The sequence below is a fragment of the Gobius niger genome (assembly GCF_951799975.1).
Source record: "Gobius niger genome assembly, chromosome: 7".
Classification (NCBI taxonomy): Eukaryota; Metazoa; Chordata; class Actinopteri; order Gobiiformes; family Gobiidae; genus Gobius; species Gobius niger.
The window spans coordinates 18,493,171-18,518,469 of record NC_136858.1 but is presented as its reverse complement, the minus strand read 5'-3'; the positions used below and the strand labels follow the sequence as shown (position 1 = coordinate 18,518,469).

Below are 25,299 nucleotides of genomic sequence, written 5' to 3'. Positions count from 1 at the left end.
CACATCTACAACACTCCATCCCACAGTGTTCCCCAGTGTGACCTTAAGTTCACGAGAAAGAGGCGACTGCAGAAGGCTTCCCCAGCAAAAACCAACACTCATTTTCAAAGCACTGTTTGTTCACACAAGACTCAGAGGTGTCCCGAGGTGAACACTGTGGTTTGGAACATACAGGAATGTAGGTTAGTCATGCAAAAGAGAAGCGGCTGAGACATTTCCCTGACTAGTATTATCTTTCTTTTTTCTTTTTCTTTTAAACATATATAATAGCCTATATTGCCCATCTCTTAAACTATTCAATGAAATAGCCTTGGTTTATTTTTAAAAAAAATGTATTTATCTTTTTATTTTTATGTTGTTTATTTACTTTTTATTTTTGTTACATGTATTTACTTTTAGTTTATCTATTCATTTAAGTTGATTTAATTTACATTTAAATTTCTTTTATTTACATGTGCCAGTGCTCCGCGTCACTACGTCACGTTGGCGGACCAATCCCGTGTCTTGTTGACGTTGTTCACGCGCACGCTGCTGCTGACGGGCCAGCTCAGACCCATGCACAGACCACACTGGTGGAGCTGAAGAGTAAAATGCCTCTACAGCTGGAGTCACTGCTCTTTCTACACTACTGATCGCTCCCATAGCTCTGCTCTGCTCTCAGAGAGCGGACTACTTTTAACAACTTTATTGTTCTCTCTGCTCTCTTTTCATTACTTTGTCAGTCATGCTCACCCTGTCACTACTCTGTGCGATTGGCACTTTTTTCTCTTTACCGGTTGATGGACAAACTTCCAACCGCTTTGTGATCGGATGTCCTGCTCGCTGTGACAAGGCCATGTGTCCCCGGATTGCGGCCGACTGCTCCACGGGACAAACCCTGGACGCCTGCGGCTGCTGCTCGGTATGTGCGTCCGGGGAAGGTGAGTCCTGCGGCGGCAGCGGAAAGCTGGGTGACCCCGTGTGCGGAGAGGGACTGGAGTGCTCCGTGCCTGGGAGCGGTGTGGCTTACACGACCACGGTCAGAAGGAGAAGCAAGAGCGGGCTCTGTGTGTGCAAGACCACTGATCCCGTCTGTGGAAGTGACGGAGTCTCCTACCGGAATATCTGCGAGCTGAAGAAGGTCAGCTACCGGGCTCAGAAGCTCCAGCAGCCACCTGTTCTCTTCATTCAGAGGGGAGCCTGCGGAAAAGGTAACGGCCTGTAAAGCCTTCAACATACACGGCTTTGAACACAAGTATACAAGTATATTCTTAAGAAAGACTCATCCAGCGCGAGGAGTGTCTGTTGTATTATAACATAATCTTAGTAAATGAAAGCTGGCCTGTTATTGACCTGCTTCAGGTGTCCTCAATGTGGTGATTGATTCTGACTCAAAACTAACTGCCAGAAGTCGGCTGGTTATAAAGCAACAGTTTGCAATCTCTAAAATTACAGCATTTCTTCAGTGTGGATGAGGCTGTGGAAACTTCCTTGATTTGATCTTTTATAGATGGCTGGATAGTTTCAGCCACTGAAGCTGGTCTATAAAATCCCATTGAAAACCCACCTTGACTTTCCATCACTCCTTGACCATGATCCCTTTAAATTCCCATTTGGCATCAAGTCCCACACCATACAGCTGCAGCTCGGACACAATGACCATGTGTCTGCAAAACAAGCGGTTCTATTGATAAATGTCCTGTTGGCTTTATTCTTGAATTACAATTAGTTTTGACTAAAGAAGCTAATTGTCTTGCAGAGCATTGTTTTCATATAACAAGTCATTAAACAAAATGTCTTCAATAGTGAATAAGAATATGATAAAATTGTCTTACACCAGACACTACATTGTACTAACACATCAATGTAAGCTTAAGTTTGTGGTGAATATTTCTGTCTTGTCACTAGTTACAGAGCATTAACATGGTTGATGTGGTGAGAACCTCGGGCTATGCCATCTTTTGAATGAAGCTATCACCTGTTCTTTCAGGATAGAAAAAACTACCTTGAGGCTTGGAAACTCACTCTGCACTGTCTCCTGTCCTCTCCCTTCTGTCCTCTTTCTGTTGTCATCCATAAATCACTTTTTAACAGTCACATGAAGGAATTTCTGGCTCTGATTCAAAGCCATAGTTCCTCTGCAGTAAGAAGGCAGTTCACAACAGGCTGAAGAGTGCACACACTACAACAAACCTGTACTTTGCTGAGGCTAACGTGTAAATTAGCACAAGTGGGCCGAATGTATTTGCTGCCTTTGTTTGGTGCATATGTAAGCAACCCAAGTCACCACCTGGCAAGAAGTGACCAGTTCTGGAAAACGTTTTTGATTTCTCTGCTGAAAACTTTCCAAGTGTTTCATTCGGTACACTGGAGAGCCTCGATGTAAGCTGTTAGTGGACAAAGCTGTCTACAGTAGTGAGGGACTAGTGATTAGGGCTATACAATTTGACAGGGCTGCAAGGAAAAACAGACTCCCCATTTTGTGCAGCATTAAGAAAACACATGGTGTACACTTCTCTCATGATGTCATTTATGTCTGGAAAATTAGGTCAAAGTGTGACTGTGACTGGGCCATCAGATTGGTTTAAAATGGGTCACTGTTGGCTGTATGATTAAGCACATAGCATCATACAGTGGGAATTGAAATTCAGGTCATGAGTAAAGGAGGAAATACTATATATATGTATTCACATATAACTAATGTTAAGTTTCAAATGTGCAGTTCAAGAATTGATGATTCAAGTTCAAATAGTTCCTTGATAAAAGAAAGTGTATGGTGCCACATATACTACAACTACTACTACGTATTATGCTGTCATTACTAGTACTATTACTCAACGCCGAGTTCAACTCAACTTTTTTTATGAGCTCATGAGCTCTTATGAGTTCATGCCTAAGTTCAGTTCTTCAGATAAACAATTAAAAACGATTACCATATATAGAAACTGAGACAATAAACCGTTCTAGTTAGAATTTACAACGTAAATGAGTTTGATGGATCTTATTAAAAACTTTATTTTAAAAAGTATTTTTGACTGACAAATGCCAACTCAAGGCAAGGATCATCAAGTTATGAGTTCCATGATTTGGAAGCATAGAAGCAAAATGAGGCATCACCATATTTAGTTTGAACTCTTGGTATCTCAGCAAATGGGCTAGGAAGTCCCATAGACACCTGGGACCTCAACCATTAAGAGACTTATGAGCTATTGGAAGAATTCATACACAATAGAAGAAATCTTTGAGAAACTGCAAGCCAGCAGCGATCTTAAAGGAACAGGCCACCGTTTTTACATACTGAGATATGTTCTTACCTTAGCTTTGACGAGTTCTTTAGGACCTGTCTGGTCTTCACCCGTGCCTTCTATCACGTAAACACAGCGCAGACGGCGTTAGCATTTAGCCTCTCCCTCTCTCCACTATAAAACTCCAACTCTATAAAACTCCAAAACAGGTCAAGATAGAAGCTATCAAGCTCTTCCACATTTTCCCTCTTTAAATATGGTTACGTGAAGTGTTACACTACAAAGTATAATTACACCAAATTAAACAATGTGGATTTTCTAAGCGGATAAAAGGGGGAACTATAATGTAAGGCGTAGTAATACCAGGAGTAGTTTGGCATCCGCGCAGTAAAGTGAAGATTACTGCGCGGATTTCGAACATATCTCAGTATGTAATAATGGTGGCCTATTCCTTTAATGCAGGAGTAATTTGGTGTCTTTTCTTTTTTGCTATGCCGATCGTGGCTGCAGTATTTTGCATTAATTGGTTAATTATCCTCAAACCTTGCCTGCCTTGGAATACATAAACAACTAGAAAAGAGTTTAGCATAATAAACACACACACAATTCAGAGTCTTGAGGGATCTGAAGAAAAGCTGGAACTTTCTGTGTTGAGATGCATTTTTTAGAGCAAAAAAAAGAAAAAAGAAGATTATATCCGCTTGTGGTCGCCAATGAAACAGCGGGAAGAGTAAATGGGAAAACTGAGGAAGAAAAGAAGATAATATTGAGTGAGGACCTTGTGGTGAAGAAGCTCACTGTGGGGTTGGTTTGGAGGGCAGCTTTAGGATACTGGACTGGTGTTTTACTATACAGTGTAGCAGCTAAGGGTTAACTAATCTGTCTAAAAAATAACATTACCTTGTTAGTTTAAAATAATTTCGATTTTGCAAACCACCAATGCAAATCAACTTATCAGCTCATTATTTCTGAGGTCTCGCTAGAGGGGTTTATGTAAAACAAACCCTAGACTTTTGGTTAACTTGAGTAAACAGAACCTGCTCAAATCTAAGTAAGCGTCAACATGGTGCTTGCTGTTTACAACCTTGACTTGATTATGTGCCATCATCACTATTGCACTGTAAATGGAACATCATTTTGTCTTGAGCCTTAAAAGTGTCATCAACAGGGTGACACAACTCCATTATGACCCAATATAAACCCTTTCTATCATTCTGCCCCGGACGTTTTGGACTTGGGTGCAGTCGACTGACGGCCAACACTGAAAAGACAGGATTTATCATAGATTGTGTGATCAATGAACACAGGAATTTCCCCTGAAGGCTCAGAAATCTGTTCTTACAGTATAATTTAGTGGCATTTGCTATGGCATGATGGTGCTCATTCCATGCTTAAGTTAGCTTAGCTGCAACTCAAGCGGAAAGTCTGTTTCTCAACTAAACTGTCCAATGCAATCTTTGTTATCCTTGGGATTACATGCTGCTCTCTGCTGCTGCTTCTCCTTGTGCCACATTCTTACACTTTTCTTACACCCTAGCTGAATAGCAAAATATACTCTCTTCGACAAAAATAATGCGTGTCATTTTCTTTTCTGCAGCAAATCCTAAGCATTCGCAGAACATTAGGTATGCACTCACTAACAGAGGCCTTCACTTTAATCCAAGCTTGGGGAAGGTCAGGATTGAGTATTACTGGAGTATCAAGTTATTCCACCACTGCACAGTCAAATACAAGCCCACAACGTGAACTCTTAACAGAGCAAGGTTCACACACTATGCACACACAATCACAGTTTGGGCTGAACTGATTTCTGGGTTGGGTTTAATTAGCAGTGAGATAAGTCAGCACTTCCTGACTTGTCCACAGAGATCAGGCAAGTGATTAGAAACAATAATTCATAGCAGTGTTTTGAAACCTTTTAGTTGATGTGCCGTGTAACTGAATTAGGGTGAAAGTTGAGCTGTGTGATGTGGCTTTGGCTACGTGTGATGTAAACTTTCCCATCCACATAAGCTGTCATCTTTCCTTTTTCCGCTCTGTGATCCGATACAAGGCAGACCGTTTTATTTTGAGTGTTTTCCCTTTCTCTTCCCACTCTCGCAACTCACTATTTTTGTGCATTGTCTGTTTATTTCCAGCCCAGGACAATCCAGACAGCCCCAGACACAAATACAACTTCATCGCCGACGTGGTGGAGAAAATCGCTCCTTCTGTGGTTCACATTGAACTTTACCGCAAGTAAGCGAGCCCTGTAGCACCTGTGTGGCTGAGCGAGTGTGTCTAAGTGCCGGGGCGAACTCTAAAAGAAACACAAATTTACGGCCCACCTGTGTGTTTGTAGCCAGACCACACCAGCTGGTAAAGCACCTTCTATGACAGTCTTTCAACATGTCCTTTCATCACTTTTTTCATCTCACTCCTCAATTGTGTGTAGCACTATTACTCTGTCACTTCTGTTCCGACTATTAGAAAAGCATGTGTTGTTTCATATGTTTTTCTTCCAGGCGTTTTTCAACTGGGGCTAAACTGTTGAAACAGTGAAGTGAGATGTCACACCATTTCTAATCCAGTAAATCAAACCTGCTTTACCCTGCAGAATGACCTACTCCAAGCGGGAGGTGGCGGTGGCCAGTGGATCAGGGTTTGTGGTGGCGGAAGATGGACAGATTGTGACCAATGCCCATGTCGTGGCCAATAAGCACCGGGTGAAGGTGGAGCTGAAGAGCGGTGCCTCGTACGACGCAAAGATCAAAGATGTGGATGAGAAATCGGACATCGCACTCATCAAGATCGACGCACCGGTTAGTAACGGCACATGTTTCACAAAAATTCCCAAGCAGTCAAAAATCTTTTAGTTAAAGCCTCACAACTATTGTAAAACTTAAGGTAAAGACGACCCAGGCAGCCGCCCAGGGCGCCATCTGCTGGAGGTCTGTGCTTTAATTTTTTAACCCCATGAGGTCCATGCATCTACAACATCGCCGATTTTCGCACATAACTTTACAACAGAATGTGATAGAGACTTGCCGTCTTTTGTGTTTCAAGCTTTCAAACGATGCCTCCGAGTCGCGTAACATCGCGGTGAAAATTCGTAAATGTACTTCATAAGTAGAGGTTCCTCGTCCAATATAGCTGTGCGCACGTTTCATGAATGCACATGTTGTGATTATTTTTTACTTGAATAGATAATCATAATAAAATAAAATAAAACTAGGCTTTTCCATATCCAAAGTGTGACCAAAAGGATTGTTATAGAAAAACACAGCAAACAAATAAAAAATAAAGAACTATAGGATGAAAATGCAGAAAAAGGCTTTAAGCATGTGCGCTAGAGAAACACACAGAAATATAAATGGAATTTACATCTTGCCAAGGTCACTAAATTGGCTATTGCCAGCTTTCTGTGTGTTTATGTTCTGGTAAAACTCAAAACATGCAAGCACCTAATGATTAACTGGACACAGTCAGTGCTATTTTTAATGTGGGTTTTCAAAATGAAGCATTTGGAAGAGAACCCAATATATCTAAAACTATAGCAAATCAGAAGCATCTCCATGAAGAAGAGCTGGTATAATGTCCCACTCCAAGTTATAGTAACAGGTCAGAGGAAAGGCGGCCCGCACACAGTAAAGACTTTTTCACTCATAATACCACCCGTAATTAAATGAATGCTTGTATATTATTTCCTGGGTATTTTTGATACGCGGCATGGCTTTAGTATGTGTCAAAAATGCTATAGTATTTCAAAGCAGGTTTAAAAGTGGGTTAATACAAAACCCATGCATTATGGCCTCTTCATTTGAATGTAACCTGGCCCAGTCAAGCATGTTTTGAAAGTCTTGGACTCGAACACTACAGCTTATGTAGTCTCATTACAAATTCATAAACTGTGGTTTCAACAACACCACACTGCGCAGTGTTTAATAGTTCCAGTAACATGTCTCTAAATGTAGCCTGATACCTTAATCCCACTGTATTACACAACAGTTGTCAGGACCAATAATAAATTCTATCCTGTAATGTCGAGTGTAATTTCTCTTGCTTTCTCATATGCAATTGGTCAACTAAATCTAATCCATCATTATCTTTTAACTGCCTATACTCAACAACAGAGACAAGTGGGATCTGCATTGAGAGGGCTCTAAACCTCATGGATTATGTGGCGTGTGCTTTACACTCAAGTGAGAAAGCAGGTGCATTTTAGTGACAGCTGACTCGCCTGTTCACATCCTTTTGGGTTAAAAAACCAAGTCAGACATGGCACCGCTTTTCTCCCATGCTCTGCTGACGCCCGTATGAAAACTCCATTGAAGCATCGCCGTTTCCCTCTGCTTCGTTACACACTGCCGACATTTCGTCTTGTACCTCTTTCACATCGACTTTGCCTGGCGCATTGATCCTCTTTCCAGTTCATCTCCGTCACCAGTCATCTGAAGGAATGCGCGGCATAAAGCCAGGCCTCATTGACTGGGATGACTCCAGCGCCAAGTGCATTGTGGCGCTCACTCTCATGGCTGAGTGACACGGCTGAATAGATGCTCACGACAGCAGCACGAGGTCGGTAACAAAGACAGGAGCTTCTGAAAGGACTTTGGAAACATTCGGGTTTTGTTCTGAGATACAATGTGGGAGAAGAGCGCGGCAAAAGAGCAGTGACAGATGCTTTGTTTTTGTGCATCCTATCATAGAGCCCATTTTGTGAGCTGATGATAGGTTAGTATTCATGTAGTGGCTTTTCCTTGTGCTTGTTTGTAATGCCTGTGCACTACAAAGACCATGCTGTGAGTCGGAACGTTCTTACAACTCACAAAGAAGTTTTCAGCTTTTTACCCCTCGAGTCGCAACAGCAAATCTTACAATGTGCAGGTGTTTGCACAGACTTTTTTTGGTCGGATGCACTTCATGATCACGACACAATCATCTCCATTTGAGACTAGCACAAATGATACCCCTGCTTTTCACCTCCGTTCGGGTACTACAAAGTAGTCAATAGACTGGATACAAACCTGTTAAAGGAACAGGCCACCGTTTTTCCATACTGAGATATGTTCTTACCTGAGCTTAGACGAGTTGATGCGTACCTGCCTGGTCTTTGTGCGTGCGCTCAGTCACGCAGACCAAAGACGTTGTTAGCATTTAGCCTCTCCTCCTTTCCTCTATGGACCCAAACGGGGGTGAAGGTGGAAGCAACCAAGCTCTTCTGTTTTCCCTATTTAAATACAGTTATGTGAGTAGTTACACGATCCAAGTATAGTTGCACAAAATTAAACATGTCGATTTTCTAAGCGGATAAAAAGGGGTGCTATTTTGTAAGGCGTAATAACACCTTAGGAGCACTTCGTCGTCCACACAGTAAAGTCAAAGTGCTCCTAAGGTGTCATTACGCCTCACAATATAGTACCCCTTTTTATCCAAAGAGCTTGGTCGCTTCTAACTTCACCCCAGTTTGGGTCCATAGAGGAGAGGAGAGGCTAAATGCTAACAACATCTTGCTGTCTACGTCTTTTTGCATGTCTGAGCGCACACGTAAAGACCAGACAGGTACGCATCAACTCGTCTAAGCTCAGGTAAGAACATATCTCAGTATGGAAAAACCATGACCTGTTCCTTAAAGGCAAGTCTGTAGGCTATCACCAGGTACCTCAAAATCCTCCATATCATCCTACAAAATGTTAACATTGGTTTGCATAAATGGTTCCATGTCTGCCCTACGCCTAAGTGTTTACTATGATTTATATTTATGATAACTTGCTGGGAATAAACGCTGCCTATGTGAAAATATTTGCACAAACCGAGGTTGTTTTGTGTGAGATTTTTCACATGTGGACAGTATTACGCTTGCATGGCACGAGAGTCTTGTTAACTTTGCGGCCCTGCCTGGAGTGCATTTGTTGGTTTGTAAACAACAGGTGAATGTCATAAAAAGGCTCAATGGTTAAAGAACAATTCGACGCAACCAGATGTTGATAGTTAATGAGATTACACAGTAGGTCACTGAGGACAGCCAGTAGCAGATCCGCATACTTTGCTGGTGATGAGGTGGGTTTGACTTTTTCGGTAGCGAGATAATTTGCTTGTCGTGCGGAAGTCGGAGACATGCGACTAGTGAGAGCTAATATGAGGGTAAATGAGAAGAAGAGTGGCTTATAATGAGAGGGTAGGGCTGAAAGCAAGCTAACGTTGTCATTTTAGATTAAGAGGGAAAGTACAGGCAGCTTCAGGGGGGGCTTACGCTCTTATTACCCAACAAGAAATAGTTGCGAAAATGGTGTTACTAAACTTTGCGAAATGCCTTTGCACAGTGTAATAACTGTGTACCAACACACACATTTCAAAACTCCAACATAAATACATGTTTGGGTGTAAATTGGATGGACAGCTTGCCTTACACATACCGCACAGTTCTTTTGATGGTCATAGTTTTTTAAAATACTGGTTAAGGCTAAGGTGCAGTTTTATTGTCGCCCCTAAAGGCGATGTTGTCCTCTGCGTTTGACTCACCCTCCAAACAACATTCAAGCACAAACTGTCTGCACTAGTGGCCGGTGCCTGTCCTTTGGAGTCATATTCAGATCTTGAGCAAGGTTCATGATCATTAGCACCTCGCTGGAGGATGAACAAGCATGCAGGGTAATGGAGTAAACTGGAGTAGGCAGAGGAAGCCACCCAGAACATGCACACTCCACACAGAAACATCCCCTCCAAGTGCAGCCCTCTCAGCCCCTCATGCAATAACCTTATGCTAACATTTCGGAACGAGTTCTACACTGCACGAAGCACTTAGCTCAACAATAGCCTTGCAAAAATCATCACAACAATTTACACACAATTATACGGGTTTATGAGTGGGAAAGCCAATTTGGTGAGTTTAGCGTTAGGACTTTTTTTTTATTTGGACTTTCTGTGTGAAAATGGCAGCATTCGTTTTCCCGAAGCCGTGGTCGACCCATCAGCTCTGGGGAACGCATTAATCTCCCCACTGCAGCTGGGACATCAGAGGAGTGTAGGGACCGAGGGAATGAGCTTTTCTCACTTGTCCCTGTGCTCAGAAGGAGAGAAAAGAGCAGGCGAATGGTCGAGGCACAGAAAATGAATCCATATGTCAGTGAGCTAAAAGCTAATGAGTTCACTGTGTGGTTAAGATAGCCCGGGTCGTGAGTTAGCTTTCGAATGGCCTTTCATTAACCTCAGTTTGCTCCTCGCGATCTGGCCACGGCCCCCTTTCACCGGGAGGAGTTTGGCAGGAATTGGAAACTTCTACCTGGAAGGGCTGAAAAATACTATATCATGTTGACCGTTGGAGCCACAAAGGGGGAAGCCGTCATGTGTTGGAAACAACTTCAAAACTCTCCGATTTACAACGCGGGGACATTTCCATATGATATCACAGTGTCTGGAGGTTGTGGTGACGCTGGTTTCACGGGCCCCTCTGTGTGCCGACCACATGTTAGGGCTGGATATGGCCGTGAATGCATGCGACCATGGCTTTGTTTACAATGGCACAAGCGGAAGATTTGATGCTTTGAAAACTACCAACTCTACATGCATCTCTACAAATCTTCCATTGAATTTGTGTAAACGTTACGCACATTTTCAAAACGATTTGTTACAGTGCGCTCTCTATGCATGATGTCATACTTTGATGGAAAGTTAATTGCAGTCAAAGCAGTAAATCAATATAAATGGTTGTAAACATTTGTTACAAACAACTAAATAGCCTGTCTCCATATGGTTTTGCTAACTATCTAGATATATTAAACTTGTGCCTCTGTGACCAGTACCAAACACACCATGATGACATTGACAGCCTAAACCATTGCCTCGCTCAAGGATACACCAACTGTTGGGCATGAAGGAGGGGGAGAGAGCCAGTGCTGCCCCGATGAATGAAAAACAAACTCAAAGTCATCTCAAAGTAATGCATTGCCCTGTTTTATGGCACCTAATTGCTCCGAATCGAGAATGTATGCATCTGACGTCATTTCTCACAAAGCTAAACACAGAGCATGCCTTCTGGCTCACACTGCTGGCTGTCCCACTCGATTACAAAATGCAAGCCGAAAGTAGGCCAAGAAAACGTGTGTTTTTGACCCAACAAGGAGAGCGAGCGATTGTAGTATTTTCTTTGGCTCTTCTCCCTGTAAACTGCATCTTCAGGCATGGGAACCAATTTTCGTAAAGGGACATGGATGGGATGAAGTGTGGGGGGGGGGGGGGGGCAAGGAAGATTAGGCCAGGAAAAAAATGGAAATGATTAATTTCCTTTGGTCTCGGTCTCAAGGACGATTGTGGTGTTTTTTCCACTGAAGCTGAATGTCTGGTGAGCTGTTTCAAAACATATGTAACAGTTAAAATAATTGGCTTAAATCTGCGACGCATTAAAATAATCAAACAATCCAATAAAGCAGGAGTTTCTTCACATTTGAATTCACAATGTGGCACACAAAGTCATCCTGTCTGTTGCCAATCCGCGCTCAGCTCCGCTCATCAGACACATGCCAATAGCAGGCCAGTCCAAACCGGCATCAGGCAGGCTTCCCAGGAAAAAAAATAAATGGTTTGGGGCTGTTAATACTCAGCGGTGATGGGCAATGCAGAGACAAGCTGTGTCTTTGTTATAGGAAACCATATTAGAAGCATAAGGTTGACTCATCTTGCCTGTAGAGAGTAATTTAGCACTAAAAAGGAGAGCTGCAACATAGATTTATGCTGTGTGACCCAAATACCAAGCTTCGGAGACTTAAGTAAAGTGTAAACAGGATACAATTATCTCCAAATCTCATAAAAGTGTATCCAATTCAGTTAAAGGGGCATCTTAAAACGACTTTATTGACTTTGAATAAATCAATACATTGAAATATATCGCCACTGTATACAGTTTTTATTACTGTCTCTCGTTTAGAGTTTAGAGCTATGCCATAAAACTTATAGTCTGACCTTTTGCTCCTCAGCTGAATGCTCCAACTCTAAGCACACCCAACAACTTGGCAAAGTAACCTCACATTACATTGACAGCCAGTTAAGTTTTTAATTGTGTAATTGCCTTATCAACTGCAAATCCCATTCATCTAATCATTCATTGTATGGAAGCCAACCCTCAATGTTGAAATTAAGGTTTGGCACTCAAGCAGTTTGTTTTTTTTGGGGGGGAAAGATAATTTACAATAACACTGTGGTATGTTAAATCATTTGGCAACGATCAGATCTGCTTTAGGTATCCAGGTCTGAGGTATCCAAGTTAGGGATAGTAAAATAGTCTAGACCTGATCAGCAAGCCACCACTGACTTGTAAAACTATATAAGAGTGACTGCTGCTCTCATTGCCGGTCATTGCTTCATAAATTTGGTGTTGTCATCTCCATAAATCCCAGGCATAATGTTAAGATCAGGTAAAGGGATGCTACTCATAAGACCTCATCCCGTTGGCATGATGGGACGAGGTCTCTGTGGTTCAAAGTGCTGCTGCGGTAAGTCGTCAGGAGCCAAGACGCCCTCCAGTCTTCCCTCAAACTCTCGTGCAACTTTGGCGTAACGTACACGCCAGGCTCGCAGACATGTGTTAGCTCTTACGCTCAGCGAGACCTCCACAACAACATATGGAAACTATATTGGCTTCCGCGCTGGTGTCAGTGAGGATACGGCCGACTCACGGTGATTTCAGTATGTTGATGTTACCCACGCTGAGGAGCGGGTCAGTGGAGCAAAGTCCTCGCTGTGTGTTGACAATGGCTGCGGTTTGAATAAGCGTATGTTTTATTAGCCTGAGTGCTTGCTGTAAAACTATCTAGATAATATTCCGTAAATGTTCTTCTTGTGATAATACAACCTCAGTTTCCAGAATGTTAGAACAATGTGTCGAATGTAAACGAAATCACAAGTGTTTGCAAATGTCTTCAAACCAGAGTCTTAACCCCTGCCTTAACCAAGTGTGCATTCTCCCATTCAGCTTTATCCATATCTTAAAGTTTACAGCCTATAGGCCTACCAAACTTATCTTTTTCCTTACGTTTTCACTTTTTTCCCCCATTTTTTCCATCACATTTCTGTCACCCTTTTGTTGCATTTAGTCAATTTTCTGTTGCTTTTTTGTTTTCAAGAAACTTTTGGATTTGAGTGAAGCCAAACTGGAGAAAATGTGCTCAGTTCAGGCGGGTGTTAAGAGGTTAACAAAAGGCACTGTTTCACTGTATTTGTTTCAAAATAAGAGATTATTGTATTTTTCATTTTAGAGCCCACATACTATTGAATTTCAGTCCACTGCTGTTGCATCCATGGGCAAAACACTTCATCTTCGATTGTTATTGTTAGTGCCATTGCTGTATAAACTTTCTGCTGGTTGGTTGCCATAACTGTAGACAAATTGGCACGGTTTTATTGCCACATCTCCATCTGTCTACCTTGGGGCAGCTGTGGTTACTGAGATACATAACTTTAAACCACTGCAGTGTGAATTTCTAGTCAATGGAATTTTGTAAGTTAACACATCTCTCACACCTATCAAACGAATAAGTTTTGAGAATATGAATGTTTTTGATATTGTTGATTTGCAATGACTGCTACACACAGTCTCAAAAGTGGGTTTAGTCCACACGCACGTACACACATAATCTGTTCTTGGCCTGATCTTCTGATACACTTGAACTTGTCTCGGTGCAAGTTCCATCCTGCAGGCTTTTATCTGTGCAGCCATCCGGGATCACAATTACCTCAGAAATCCACTATGGGACCTTTACAAACAATCCCTTGCTTTTAAGTTGTAGCGTACGGGAAACAGAAGAGCTTAAGTGAGTTTAGTTTAGATTTTAGCGTCTACACTGTTCTGGCCACTTGACCGTCTAGACCAGGACAGTTCACATCTGCACATAGGTCTGCAAAAGAAAAGAGAGAAAGAAACAGGGCAAACGCATCCCTGCATCCGGTGTTCAAAAGGGTAGTTTGCCTAATAACCTTTAAATGACCGTCCGAGCCCCAAAGCCTGATCGCTATAGCTACTCCAATGCCATTTCAGTGATGACCCACCCACCTATCCGTCACTCAGCACGGTTTTCTTACTCTCACGTTGCCCTCCTTGACCGAGCTGCGATTAAATCAAACTAATCTTCCAGAGTCAAGGCGGGGTGACCAGAATCATGGAAAAAAATGTTGTGCTGTAAAAGCAAGCAAGGCTGTATAATCTGGTGCTTCTTGTATATCACAAAACACATCAAAAACACTTCTCGCTGCCTGTGGAATTTCAGATAATGCTTTCAAGCTTAGAAGACAAAAAATAACCCGAATGTAAAGTCTACAATTATATCATAAAATAGGCATCGCATGTGTTGTAGCAGATCTCAAAATAGATACAACAGGCGCAACATTGAACACAGGTTTGTTTATTTCCTTACTTAGTTTGATACGATTATGGGAGTAGTCATAGTTTAACACCCAATTTCAGGAAGAAAAGTAAAACCTTTAAAGGGACGGAGTTTATAAATGTTAAAATTATGTATTTTCCTCCCCCTACATGTTCCAGCAATGTCCTATGTGTCGAATGAGCCCCGACCTGTTCACCACAACTGCCTCTAAAATCCTGCACTGTCACTCAAAAAGGTGTTAATTTGGGTCCGAAGTGCCGTCATGCACAAGCTTAATGTAGAGATTGCGATTACGTGTAAGACCTGAGGTGGCAGTAGTGAGTATAAATATGACCAACTTGCATCTAGTCCCTTTAAATGTTTAAATGCTCTAAAATAACAGTGACACACAGAAAGAGGGAGAATTCCATATTTCAAGGCAGCAGTTATTAAACGTTTTCCTCTTATCTTATCCTTTGCCCATTTCCAATAAGGAGATCTTAACATTTGATTTTCTAGGGGCTTTCAAGACCCTCAAAGGACAGAAAAAATAAAATCCAAAGTTTCCATCCATCCATCCATCCATCCATCCATCCATCCATTTTCTTAGGCTTTATCCAGGGCCGGGTGGCGGGGGCAGCTGTCTCAGGAGAGATGCCCAAACTTCCCGGTCCACGCACACCTCCTCCAGCTGTTCTGGGGGGACCCCGAGGCGACACGAGGCCAGCTCGGAGACATAGTCCCACCAGCGTGTTCTGGGTCTTCCACGAGACCTTGTCCCACTAGGACATGCCTGGAACACCTCCCGCGGGAGGCGACCAGGAGGCATCCAAAACAGATGCCCTTGCCACTTCAGCTGGCTCCTTTCGACGTGAAGGAGCAGCGACTCTACTCCGAGCTCCTAACTGAGCTCCTCACCCGATCTCGAAGGGTGCGCCCAGCCACCCTGCGAAGGAAACTCATTTCGGCCGCTTGTATTCGCGATTGTCCTTTCGGTCATTACCCAAATCTCATGACCATAGGTGAGAGTGGGAACGTTTACAACAGCATATATTTAAAAGGACAGCGCAATAATGGTCACAGTTAGAGGGGCTTGTTTAACCTCTAAAAAAGGCAAAAAGAAGATGAAAAGGAGGATGCAAACACAACAAAAAAGAGACAAAAATGTGACATGAATTTGACGAAAATGTGCCAAAAACTGTGACGAAAATGTGCCGAAAAAGAGCCAAAAATGTGACAAAAAAGTGACGAAGAAAAAGACAAAAATTGCGACGAAATGGTGTCAGAAATGTGAAAGAATGTCTAATAAGTGACGACAACACAGCAACCCCACAAGGAAAAAGATCTATTTACATCAGTTTTGTAGGTCTTAGCTTTCAAATAAGGCCTCACACTGGCCTATAGGCTCAACTAAGTCAAGTCAAACTGGAGAAAATGTGCTCGGTTCATGTGGGGGCTAAGAGGTTAAACAGATAAGTTTCGAGTCAGCCTTGTTCTAATGAAGTGGGTTTTCTAGCCTGTATAATTATTATCCCATTTAAAGTGCACACAACATTACACTATTATACTAAAATGTTGGCAACTTCGCTAACAAATAGCCACTTCTTGCTTGAATAATTAGTCTCAACACATTTGTAAGACTTTAATCTGATGTTTCTCTGCTGTAGAAAATGACCCAGAAGACAGAGGATGAAATGGCGATAAGCTTCTTGGACACGGTTTCTCGCAGTAGACCATGTACCGGTCTCATTTTAAACATTGTTGTTGGCCTCACATTCCTGAACTCTTCCTGTGGCTTGCGGTGTTGCTCGTTCCTCGTTCACCTTGCTCCCCTTTAAGTGTGGCTGTGGCGTCTGGGATGCTGCTGCCTACGTTGTGCATGGAGAGCAGAAATAGAAGGATGAGTCACTCTTGGGTGGCCGGCACAGAGCGTCTCACATGGGGAGATGATTTTTCCACCAGTCGTCCCGTATTCCTGGCTACTTTTGATTAGTAAGCGATATGTAAGCGAGTGGTGTTTGCTTTCTGTATGTTGCGTGTTTGTTGTTACCTTGGTGCTGCTGGGCCTCTTCACTTTTCTGAACGCGTCGTGATTTTCTGTAAACCATGGGAGTGCAGAGTTATAAAGACATGTTAAGTAGGTGAGAATTCATAAGTGCTTAACTTTTCCATGCTAACATACACTTTACAGATATAGTACTTTATTTTAAACTAGCAGAGCATGACTAATATACATATGTGCAATACTGGGCTTTGTGTAGAGTAAGAGGTTTTCTTTAGTGATGCACGATAATGCCAATTTGAACCGATAACCGATAACCGATAATTCCGCATGTCCCGATACCGATAACCGATAATGACACCGATAATTATGTATATATATTTGCACTTTATTTTGTGACAAGAACTCACTGTAACAGTTCACAGTTCTGCCCAAAATATATTAACTCTACCAAGCAATATACAAGTGTATAAATATAAATCAAATAATGAGTTTTACTTTGGGTTTGGGTCTCCACCTTTTTCTAAAGCTCTGTTTTTTTTACAGTTCCATCATCTGAGCAGGTCTGACTCTGTTCATCTGTGTCACATCTTATGAACAGAAAAATATTACTACTACTACTTAATTCCTAGTATTTTCTTTTTGTTGACATCATACTAATGAATTCTTATTTACTATACTGGAATATAATCCTGCATTGGGATCATTTATGCATTTGTGCCTCGTGTGGTAAAAAAAAAAGAAAAAACATAGCTGCGTGGCTCATTTCATCAATGTAAAACTCCTCTCGTTCATAGCGCTTTAATCGCGGGGCTATCGTGTTTATTTGATCAGAAATGCTAAGATAATACATGGGTGTTCAGGCCCCGCTGTGTTCCAGTAATGCTCACGTGAGCGGGTCCGCGGTTCGCATTTCCTCGTCTTTTTCTCATTTTGTTGCGGTGCTAATGTTGAAGTTACTTCGATGTAAAAAGTCGAAAAACTCTTCCTTCACGGAGAGCGCCTGCACAGCGCCGTTTCGCTGGAATACTCGTCGTATTTTTCTGCTAAAGCCGTGCAGAAGTCGGCCGTGGAGAGCGTATATCTGCTGCTGTAAATGTGCTGTCCTGAGTCTGCAGCAGCTCCGGGCAGCAGGACGTGCGGGCGGCGCCGCTGAGAGAAAGGCAGCGAGCTGGAGCCGCAGATTCAATGTAATTTGAGTTTATAATTATCGGGCCCAATTATCGGCCGAATTTTTTTTTATCGGCTTTATCGGGGATGGCGCCAAAATGCCGATAAATGCCGATAATTATCGGCGGCCGATATTATCGTGCATCCCTAGTTTTCTTTGCCTGTTTTATTCATCATCATTAAAATCTACAGTATCCCAGGTCGGTGAATAGGCCATACCACTTGATAGTTTTCTGGCGAGATATTATGACAGCATATGACATGGATTAGGAATCTAAAGTGGTGTGTGCTACCTGTGCGCTGTAATTGGCACGAAGCCTCATGATATGAAATACAGTAGTCTCATATTGCCTGTCAGCACTGTGGTCCACTCTAATGATCTGGGAACATTCAGCCACTAATGGTTTTAGTGATACAGGAAAAGGGTAATACTACATTTTTCAAGCATATATAGTTGAGGCTATAAATGTCCAGGACAATGGACACAGTTAACAAAGACGACAGTGCTGGACATATATTTTTCATGAACATCTCTGTCACTCCTTTAAAGTGAATAGCAATGATAATATGTGTCTTGAAAACACAGTAGAAGAAAACACACACGTCTGAAATAGCTAAACATGAAGGCTGTTTCCAAATCACACATTAACTACATTGGGATTGGAATTATTCATCGGAGTGGAGTCAGTTTTCCTAATCTAATCTCTCTGTACGGCCTATATTGGCACAGTGCTTATGTTTCTGGCAGTGACTCTCATCCACCTGACCCCCCCCCCCCCCCACACACACACACACACACACGCGCACACACACGCACACACACGCACACACACGCACACACAGCTGTTTACTCACTTCCTCTACATCTGGTTTATCTCTCAAGGAATGTGAAGAGGGAAGTGTGCGGTTTACACTGTGCTCAGCGTCTGTTTGTGAGTCGTGGCACGTGCCAGGCATGTTTTATTAATTTTACACCTGTCCAACAAATAACAAGCGTTTGGTTTGAAACATACACATACTGTATGAGGTCAATCACATTAAAGGGATATTTCAGGATTTTTGACATAGGGCCTCATTTCCCAGTTATCCAGAGTGTTGCTGCTACCTGGAGATATTTTTTTTGTAATTCATGCAGTTCTTATGTTTGAAGAGTTTCGTGGCGCTAGGCTAATGCAAGGCTAGCACATTTCTACGATATCAGCTAGCCTGCATTAAAAACAGTCTTACGCACTCCACAGTGGACCTGAGGCAAATCACTTATAATGCCAGACTAACCATATAAATGTCTGTGTCGACAGAATAATTTTAACCATTGTGCATTTAAAATACCTTATATTTGATCAGCTTCGTGATTGTATAAGCTACGCAGCGGCGGAGTGATCTGCTAGAAAATAGTACCTCAAAATGCGATCATGCATGTGATGCAAGGTCAGTTATATTCTATCGACACAGTTAAATTATTCTATCGACACAAACATTTATATGGTTAGTCTGGCATTATAAGTGATTTGCCTCAGGTCCACTGTGGAGTGCGTAAGACTATTTTTAATGCAGGCTAGCTGACATCGTAGAAATACGCTAGCCTTGCATTAGCCTAGCGCCACGAAACTCTTCAAACATAAGAACTGCATGAATTACAATAAAAAATATCTCCAGGTACCAGCAACACTCTGGATAACTGGGAAATGAGGCCCTATGTCAAAAATCCTGAAATATCCCTTTAATGTTGATAAAGGTTTAGAGGTGAACACCAACTCAGAGGTGCTGGTAAAACTGAAAGTGAAAGTCACCACCACACTCTAGATCAGAGGTGGGCAAACTGCAGCTTGTGGGCCAGATCCGGACCACAAGCAATTATGTCTGGCCCTCGACTCCCGTTCCATAATTTTTCTAATGTTTTTAAGCATTTTCCTCGCTGAGTTGTGTAGCGGTTTATCAGAAGCACCATGACTATCCAGTGCCAGAGTGGACTCAAATGGCCTTTTATTTTTTATTTTTCATATTTTCATTTTTTTTCTTAATCTGTTCCATTCACAAGGAACATTGAAACATATACAACAAAACAAAACTGTTAAGTCACTGCAGTTTCAATGAAAAGGAGCAGCAGAGAGAGGAGCAAACTTATATCTGCACCTTTCATGCACTTGTGCACAGTGAGTTCCAGATATAATGTAGTGCATTTTGCAATGGAAGGAAGTTGCACAACCCTGCAAGTATAGGAGATGGAGCATATGTATGTATATGTATATGTATTCCTATGCCCAGACAAGCTTCTGCATGATTTAGAACCGATACAGTATTTAATGTAAAGAGAAGTGTTCTTTGCATCAACACGTCTGTCGGCATTCTCTGTCACGCGCTTGTTTGTGGGGACCGCTCAGACAGTTGTATTGAACAGCCTGTTTCTTCATCTCTTTTACATTTTCCTTTGCTATTGGCCCAACTCCAATTCAGTTTGTTCTCGACGGCTGCTATTTTTAACCGAAAGTGTCTACACTCCTGTACATTTGTCATAGCTCTCTGACATAAGGATGGGGTAGTGTCTGTACACAGCCTCAAAGCTAAATGTAGTGTGCGCTCGGACCGCGGTTTGCATGATTTCATTCAGAAAAGCGGAAACTGTCACTGTGGAGGGATAAATATACCCATGCTGTGTCTTTATGTCTCACAGAAGCCCAGGCCCCAGACTATAAACTCCGGTTAGTCATTTATGTACATCAGTCACGTTTCCACATGTGATCTGCTGCCATCTGATTTCCATTAAAGGATTTCTAAAGCCTGTCCAACTCATAACTTTTGATCTTATTGTTAGCATAATGACTTATTTGGCTTTTCTGGTCAACTTGCCGCTATGGAAAAGAACAGGGGTGCAGTGTCATGGAACGTGAGTGGACACTTAGCATTTGGTTTTTGGTTTATAATTTTCCATTCACTGGTGTCCAACAGTCCACACATAATCGTCAGCTGTCAAACGCTCTAAAATTAACACTTTAAAATGTTTTTCACTGCAAATCATAAAGTGAGTGTAAATAAACACAGCGCCGCTCAGTTTTTCATGCAGCTGAAAGTTGATAATTGGACTCAATTAATGAAACTGAAAAGACTAAACAAATAAAACATAAACCAGAAAGAATCAGGATCGTAGCTTGATGAACTTGTTTGCTTGTAAAAAACTATGAAGATCCAGTTCAGAAGTAATAAAATGATATTTCTGGATGAAGAATTCTTGTATGGCTCCTCTTGACATGGAGGGGCAGCTTGTAATAAGACCCAGTTTATGGCAATAAATGAGAATAGGAACTTAGATTGATTGGTGAATTTAGAGCATTGCTTTTGGCTCAGTTCACATCACTGCAGATACCAATCAGAAGAGGCATTTCACAGTTTTTTTTTAGTCAAATAAATATAAATGTACAAATAAATAGATACAAATTTGTTGCCTGAGGACATCTAATCCTAAATACTCTTTCTCACCCCACGCAGACTAAGCTCCCTGTCCTACCGCTGGGTCGCTCATCGGACCTCAGACCAGGGGAGTTTGTGGTTGCTATCGGCAGTCCATTTTCCCTTCAAAACACAGTCACAACAGGAATCGTCAGCACCACACAGCGAGGGGGCAGAGAGCTGGGCCTCCGCAACTCAGATATGGAATACATCCAAACAGATGCCATCATCAATGTAAGAGATAAAACCTTATAATATTACCTAGTTCAGATATACAATACATACGGGATTACATAATGCATGTTTTCTTTACAGTATGGCAACTCTGGAGGTCCTCTTGTCAATCTGGTAAGAGCATTTTATTTGCATATAGGGTTGTCACACACACATGTATATATGTACTATATCACTATATACACATTTTATATTATGAAGAAAATACAATGATTTGGATCTACAAAGTGATTTTTGTCATGTAGATCACATTCAAATCAGTTGTTGCTTCTATTATTGTACCATAACACAAATGACTAATCGTGATTAATTGTTAAATTGATTTATCATGACTTCTCTATTCACATTAAGAATTGGAACTATGGTAATGTGTTCGGGTCATCATCAGTATGCTGACTTCTGCTCTCTCAGGACGGTGAGGTAATCGGGATCAACACATTGAAAGTGACTGCTGGCATCTCCTTTGCCATACCCTCGGACAAGATTCGACAGTTCTTGGCTGAAGCCTACGACAGGCAATCCAGAGGTAGGACGTCCCGCTGACACATCACATTATCTCCCTCACATTATTACTTTCACTAAATCACTCGCTCAAAATGTTGGAAGCCATTCTTGGTTAATGTATGTGAGAGTTGGATCCAAAACGAGTTGTTGGCAAAGAACTAGGTGCAACTGACCATATCCACTGTGAATTCACGCTCAGTCTTTGATGGATTTTTATGATTCTGTTTGCAGCATCAGGCCTACCTGAGAGAATTATGACATGGGCAATGAACTATTGCAATGTTGCTGCCAACTTAATAGGTCATCTTGAATTTTAATAACTTGTATTTACCTTTACCATATTGGTAATCTTGTCTTGGCCCATTTTTGGACCAATGGTGCAGACTGGCTGACACATTTTGTGCCAATCTTCCTCAGTTCAGCATAGTTTACCATCACCAAGAGTGGAAAGTGAATGGATTATGGTTTTTCTTTGCTTTGAGATCTATGCCTTTGAACAGTGCCTGTAAATGATGCTTTAACTTGTGCTTTATTGACAAAGTTTATATGATATTTTGTATCATAATCCATGGAGATAGACAGCCCTTTATCTTCTAATGTTTCTGTAGGGAGGACAGCTGCAAAGAAGAAGTACATCGGGGTGAGAATGATGACTCTCACACCAGCGTGAGTCGCACTTTTATTTAAACATAAGGCACTAAATCATATTCCACTTCGTCAGCCCAGCATTCAATTGTGGTTACTTTTCCTGTTTTTCAAAGTCTGGCCAAGGAGCTGAAAACCCGACACAAAGACTTCCCTGACATCACCTCTGGAGCATATGTTATGGAGGTTATTGCAAAGACACCGGCTGCAGTGTAAGTTTGACATTTTGACTCTCAAACGTTTTTCCTCAGCATATGATCATTCTACTCTTAGAAAACTGTCACAGGAGATAAATGCTGCCGACTTTTTCCCAGCCTCTTCAGTGCTACTCACACAAGAGCACTCTCCCTCTAGCGCCCCACTCCCAATGCAAATATGCAGTATTTCATTTCCTCATTGCAGCTCTACCTGGTGTCATATGCACTCGACTGCGACCCCTACACAGTCTCCTACACACATTTTCTTGGTATAACATAAATTTCATGGTTCACGTCGGCATGCCTGGAGTGCCTAGCTAAAAAGCGCCCCTCCTCCTCCTCTTCCTCGCCACAGCCCACTCCACTCCAGCCTCCACCACAACTCCAGCAGAATGGGGCCTGCCGGGAGACGCTGAGCTCAGCTATTTCCTCCAAAACCCCACGGATGGAGGCTACTAGCTGCGCTTCTCTGCTGTGGTTTTCCTGCTCCTGCCCTTTGAGCATGCTCACTGTAGTTATAGTCGTAGAGGCCTTGTTACAGTGTACCTTCTGTTTAGCTTTTCGCCTATTAAAATTCTGCGGTTCGGTTTTGAAGGCGACACTTTCATGCGTCTGATTTTGTTCAACATTACAGTACCATGCAGTTGTGTTAGTGGGGTGGAATGATGACTTAAGACATTTTCCCCAATGGGTTTTGCAGTATTTTTGTATTGGTTAGGGGCAAAATATGAAAAGGTTGAGTTTTCCTTTTGGAAAACTCTTAGTACACAATTCATTTGTGAGCCACCTCCTGTCACCATTGGGGAGGTAGCAGGTTGGTGTAAGTGAAGGTGCCTTATTTACATGTGGCTGTAATTAGGTGGAGGAGAGTGTTTGATTCGTCTGCTCATAAATGCTTTGGCCTGTGTGTGATTTCAGGTTTACTACTTTGTTTTCTTTATGATGGGTGCCTGTTTTTACACACTGTGTTTTATAACTTAGCACTTTACCCTCACTGCGCCATGATCCCACCATCATCACAGCTTCATTAAAATGCTTTAAAACGGTAAACACATGCCAACCAAAGGCTTTCTTTCACACGCCAAAACATCTGTGAGAAGCAGAAAGTGCATTTAAAATACTTGTGTTTAACAAGGCCATGTGGCCTTGGGCTTGTTGTGCCAAACTAACAACAAATGTACAGGAAATCACTATTCCCATCTTTTTGTTTACAAACAATGAAACATGCATTTTAAATGTTATTTATATGATTGAAGTTATCAACAATAACTCAAGGAGATAGACTTCTTCCATGTCCTTGGTCAATTTTGCAACACTAAATGTGTAGGAATTTTCAAATCCTGTTTAACGTTTCCGGGGTAGCTCTAACAAATGAGTTATTTACTTCATGAAAAAGTTCCTTGAAACCCAAACTAAATAATCTTTTCCCTGCAGTGCGGGGCTGAAAGAACATGACGTTATCATCTCAATCAATGGACAGAGGGTGTCATCAGCCACGGACGTCAGCACCGCCATCAAAAAGGACAGCTCACTAAAGGTGGTGGTGCGCCGCGGAAATGAAGACGCCATTCTCACGGTTCTTCCTATGGAGATTGACCCTTAACCTTTCACACAAGCCGAAGTTGTTTTGCCAATCACCAGTGGACTTTATATTTTAACTGGAGAGGTTTGGGTTGGTGCTAAATACCCTCCCCTCTGCAAAGGCAAAAGGCCAGTGGCAGCACGTGTCCAGGAAAATACTGGCCTTGTCTTGAAAGACACGACTGTGCAGATGCTTTTACAGTACTGTACTTTTCTGTGGTTTTACTTAAGTGTTTAATGCTTTGATCAATGCAACTGTTTGGTCACAAAGTTGTTGTTATCACATTGATTTGTTTTACATTTGTTCTAATATGAAAGTTGCTCAGTCAAGCATCCAACTGCATTAAACACATTTGAAGTTGCTGGGTTAAAATATTTTGAATAACTGTTGTTTTTTCATGTTTTTTTTTTTCTAAAGTCTTGAAGATATATCTGTTAAAGATGTGATGTAAACTACGGAACAAATAAAGGGTTTAGTCTTTTTTGTTTTGACAAATGACCACATTTTCCATTGGATTTCAGCATCGACGCACACACTGAACCTGACATTACTATGTCTGGCATATTTACTTACAGCAACTATTACTCATGACTTACTGAGATCTGTTTTGGATTCCTTTTATTGCTTGCATTTGGACTTGATAGTGGTCTGGCAGTGTGATTGTTGGGGTTTGGGGCTCAAATTAACAGAATGAACTGGTCCAGAACATTCATAACATGTTCAACTTGCAAAAACAGCAAGCATTATGTGTTTTTACCTAATAGTTTCAAAATGAAATGTGTTGATGCTGAGGAAGAGCTAATAGATTTTGTACATCAATATGTGTTGGATTGAATAGGGTGAGTGCCCAAAATAGACTGTTTTAAATGACCTGTGATTGCTGCTGCCATCTCATGGTTTTGTCCTGGCATTGCATTTGCTCTTGTCTTCTTACAGGCAGACTACTTATCTTGTATTTACAGTA

At 41.9% G+C, this 25,299-nt stretch overlaps 1 protein-coding gene across 1 annotated transcript; it reads left to right on the top strand.

The window, feature by feature from the left end:
* The first annotated feature begins 560 nt into the window (after positions 1-560).
* On the top strand, positions 561-25,098 carry LOC306965902 (serine protease HTRA1A-like). The gene is made up of 9 exons (XM_079560484.1): positions 561-1,190; positions 5,363-5,462; positions 5,821-6,025; positions 21,213-21,407; positions 21,489-21,521; positions 21,819-21,933; positions 22,520-22,577; positions 22,673-22,768; positions 24,188-25,098. The coding sequence occupies exons 1-9, from the start codon at positions 725-727 to the stop codon at positions 24,354-24,356; spliced, it is 1,437 nt and encodes a 478-aa protein (XP_079416610.1). The 5' UTR covers positions 561-724; the 3' UTR covers positions 24,357-25,098.
* The last annotated feature ends 201 nt before the right edge of the window (positions 25,099-25,299 follow it).